Source organism: Tupaia chinensis, unplaced genomic scaffold, assembly GCF_000334495.1.
Source record: "Tupaia chinensis unplaced genomic scaffold, TupChi_1.0 Scaffold138365_1, whole genome shotgun sequence".
Lineage (NCBI taxonomy): Eukaryota > Metazoa > Chordata > Mammalia > Scandentia > Tupaiidae > Tupaia > Tupaia belangeri.
Genome location: NW_006198262.1, coordinates 1,733,548 through 1,737,996, shown reverse-complemented (window position 1 = coordinate 1,737,996; position 4,449 = coordinate 1,733,548). Strand labels below are relative to the sequence as shown.

The following is a 4,449-nucleotide window of genomic DNA, read 5'->3' as shown; positions in this document are numbered from 1 at the left end:
TTTTACATTATGTAGATGTATTAGATTGAATCATGCAATTAATTATATCTGACAGTGTTCGACCTACAAAAACAGCAATTTAGTGTGGTTCAACATAATGCCACATAATGCCATAATGCCATTGACTGGAATGTCATACCTGAAGATTAATCAGAAAACTATGGAACTAAGGTAGATCTTAAATAAGCCAACAGAAGCTCTTACAAAGATGGCCTGGCACCATAATTAGTTCTGACTGGCAGAGGACTAGAGAAGATATATGAAAAAAAATTTATAACATAAAATAACCTGGACTTTTCCAGCCCAGCATTGTAATCAGTAGAGATTGGAAAAGAGCAACCACACCAGAGGATTATCCTGAGAAAGACTTTGAAGAAAGAAAAAGAGACTGATTTTTCTTAGCAGATGGTATATCACAGAATACTTAGTAGGCAGGGCTGAATTGAGAAGGTTTATGTGTGACTAGTGTGCTGGGCATTTGCTTTTCAACACTTTGAGTAACTGACATGTAAATATTTTCTCAAAAATATTTAAAACGATACTTTTCTGTTGTTATAGAGTCACAAACAGAATTACACAAAATTATAAATACCTTGAACATTAAAATTCAGTATTCTGAAATTTGATAGTTGTTTATTAACTGTCAAGAACTATGGAGTATGAGCAAAAATTTTGTGGTATGTAAAGGAAATGTTTGTGGAAAAATGTAAAAATAAAGAAATGGGGGAAAAATAAAGTTTACTGTTTATGCATAGCTCGAACAAAGTTGGATTTCTGGTGTTCCACTTACTGCAGAGACAGGCCCTCAGATTAGGGATGGTAAGGAGGAACGCAAGACAAGTTATAACAGTAGAGGAGGCCACAAAAGTCCTAATAGATGTAATGTCTCAAAAAGCCTGATAATGGGCAATAGGTATGGTACCAGAGAACCATCGAGGGGAGGGACAGTAGCTCCATGTGTCTAAGGACACAGTGGCGCCATTGCTTTTTTTAAAATTTTTTTAATTATAGAAAGTATGTGCATGCAATTAAGAGGCAGAAATACCCTCAGCATGGTCTTGTCACACAATCCCCCTCCCCAGCCTCTAGCTCTTCAGGATCCTGAGCTCCTGGCCTAGTGTGTTTCAGATCAATCTGAGAATCGGAATCTGCTGTCATGTGGCCTCCAACACCACAGCCCACTGTGCCACAGGCTGCGCTGCCAAGCCTGGGCCATCACCATTCCCCTTGAACTGTGTTTGAGAAGGAATGCTATCAAAAAAGCTTACAATTAAAAGAGACTGTAAAAGAGCACTTCTGTTACTGAAATGGATCTGCTCGTTCTTTAAACTCGAAATGATAGAGCTGAAAAGACCCTGGGGGCTGTCTGGTCCAGCCACTTTATGGCACAGCCTTAGATATGCAGAACATTCTCTGGCTGGTTCAAGGAGAATCTAGGAAGAGGATCCAAGCATCCTGGCTCCTGAGCCCTGACTCTCCCACCATTCATACTTCCCTTGTAACACGAAACCAATGAATGCACTGTCAATGGGACTGCTTAAAGTTTCACAGAGACTGGCTCATTCTAAGGGCTTGCAATTTCAATGAGAGAAAAAAAAAAAAAAAAAAAAACAACCTTGGTCAATTTTTTAAAAATTGGCTGGGGGCTGTCTGGTCCAGCCACTTTATGGCACAGCCTTAGATATGCAGAACATTCTCTGGCTGGTTCAAGGAGAATCTAGGAAGAGGATCCAAGCATCCTGGCTCCTGAGCCCTGACTCTCCCACCATTCATACTTCCCTTGTAACACGAAACCAATGAATGCACTGTCAATGGGACTGCTTAAAGTTTCACAGAGACTGGCTCATTCTAAGGGCTTGCAATTTCAATGAGAGAAAAAAAAAAAAAAAAACAGAACAACCTTGGTCAATTTTTAAAATATTGGCCTCGTTTACCCTTATTTTCATAATTTTCAAGGAATAGAAACTTTTGACATATGGCTTTGGAACATCTTTATTGCTATTTCTTATTACATGGTAAATGTAAAAATTCGAGTAATTATAAAACGTATGGCTTTTGAAAGTACATTTTAAAATGTTATGAAATAAATACTCATTTCAAAAACTTCAAGTATACATGATTTAGAAAATTAGTCCTTTTCCAATCCAGCCCCACCTCCCCACATAGAATGCCCCAGGATTACTGCCATTTTATTTGGTATGGTTCCTTCCTTCCAGACTCAGCAGGCTGACATTCATGGTGATGAGCACGCTAGCCTTTTATTAAATAGATAGATCAAATTCAGCATCATTAGGCCACCTGTGCATTTAACAGCTTCCCATTTTTACACACAAACACATATTAACACTTAAAATGGCTACATAGTTTTACATTATGTAGATGTATTAGATTGAATCATGCAATTAATTATATCTGACAGTGTTTGACCTACAAAAACAGCAATTTAGTGTGGTTCAACATAATGCCACAATCAGCTATTCCGTAAAATCAGCTATTCTGCTACTGAAAGATATTTGAAGAGTTTCCCACTTTGGGCCATAATAAACAACTCAGCAGTGACTATCCTTGTGTGCTATTCGTGTCATACAAACATTTTACACCCAGAGCATCACACTTCTCGCTTGAGCACTTAGAAGAGTTCAGAGATTGGAGCAGTCCCATTTGCTGTGGAAATGGAAATCCATCAGAGAGCTGATGCTCAACAGTGGTCCCTGAAGCAAGAGGGGCCAGGTTTAGCCATGATGCTGTTTTAGCACAGATACCACCCTATAGAAGTACACGGAATCCTAGTGAAGTCAGAGAATGGAAGAATTCCTGAGCTCACAGACAATTCCATGTCCCTGCCAAGAGTATGACCTGGAGCTCACAGGTGTCTGGCAAAAACCCCAAAGCTGCCCTATGAAATTGGACTATCAATAGGTATAGAAACCAGATTCAGGAATGTACTGAAATCAGATTTGTAGGAAAGGTTTTTCTAACTTTTCTCCAGAAAGTACTAGAGCGACAAAAAAAAAAAAAAAAAAAGCACCCGTTAAGAACGTTGCACACACTGTGGGGCCTCACACAAGGGCAGAACATAGTGTGTGCCAGTCACTGGCATTTCCGAGCAGGCCGTTTCCTCTTCATTCTTGGCTGGGGTTTATAGATTCTGCGCGGGTCACAGCTGAGCTTGTGGGTGGTTTTCTTATGGCATGCAATGTGCACCAATTTCAGATTCTCTAAAGTAAAAAGAAGGCCATAGAAGTACTCCCAGTCTACTTCTCTCCCGTCTTGCTCCTTAACGGCTTCAGCCAGTGTGGGGACAATGGTGCGTTTCTTTTCTATTCTGCAAAGTAAAGTTAGAGTTGATCATTTTCTGCTGTCACAGTATGGGGGAGAGGCTGCATAACACATTTCCTACCGGAGACATTTACAGTAAGGTTTCTTCTCAGCTGCTATAGCTAAAACATAAAACAATGTTTAGTGGCTTAGAGGAAAAGAGTGGTGGAGAATAACTAAGACTTCAAAGAAATATACCTGTAAACATCTCAGAAGGATCAGGTGGCAATGAAATGGGCAGGATTCATCAAGATGTACCCAGACGAGCCCTGAGACATAGTTCTTCACAAAATCATTGTGTCATCTCTGAACTGTGGCCACAGCTGCAGGCCAGTTCTGTCTAGCAGAGCCTGGTTGCAAGCAACTTTGTGTTCTTTACTTTTAAAATTGGACTTGCAGGCATGTTCAAAATACTGACACATGCAAGAAGAGAGAGTTACCATATTCCCATCTCTTACAATTACCACCAACAATTTAGCTTATTTATTCCATTTTTTAAAAATTTTTATATAGGGTGTGTGCGCTCTCCAGAGAGAGAGGGGTGGGGGGTGGGGGAGTCACCCCCAAGGGGATGGCCATACCACAATCCCTTCCACTCTGTTCTTCTCTCAGGATTTTAGGCACACACACACCTGGCTTGTTTTTCAAGCCACCAGGTCCAGGACTTGAATGGTACAGTCAACCATGTGACATCTAGCTATCTTAACTACCACACCACCTGCTGGCCCTGTTTCCATACTTTTAATGGAACCTTATATATAAAGTTGAAGCCACATTTGACAACCACCCTTAATCTCATTTCTTTCTTCCCCTTCCCAGAGTCAATCACTACTTAGAGTCCAATATTTCCCAGCCTAATTTTTTGTTTGTTTGTTTGTTTGTTTTAGAAGTTTTTGCTATAGGGCGAGCACAGAGAGAGACAGAGAGACAGAAAGTGAGAAATCACCCCCCAGGGGGGATGGTCATGCCACAATCCCTTCTCCTCCATTCTCCTCGCGGGATCTTGGGCATACACGCACACTCGCCTGGCGTGAGATTTAAGCCACCGGGTCTGGGACGCGAACCGCGGCCGACTACGTGGGAGTCCAGTGACATAGCCATTATGCTAACTGCTGGTTCCCCATCCTAATC

At 41.1% G+C, this 4,449-nt stretch overlaps 1 protein-coding gene across 4 annotated transcripts in view; it reads right to left on the bottom strand.

Annotated features, from left to right (window-relative positions):
* Positions 1–1,974: 1,974 nt before the first annotated feature.
* Positions 1,975–4,449, bottom strand: part of DFFB (DNA fragmentation factor subunit beta) — a 24,907-nt gene continuing 22,432 nt past the window's right edge. For 3 of the 4 annotated variants that reach the window (XM_014592700.2, XM_006161194.3, XM_006161195.3), the window contains one exon: positions 1,975–3,325. In XM_014592700.2, the coding sequence (XP_014448186.1) occupies positions 3,091–3,325 (235 nt within the window). In that variant the 3' untranslated portion in view covers positions 1,975–3,090. The remainder of the gene's footprint in view (positions 3,326–4,449) is intronic. The other variant, XM_027765423.1, reaches the window with a different exon arrangement.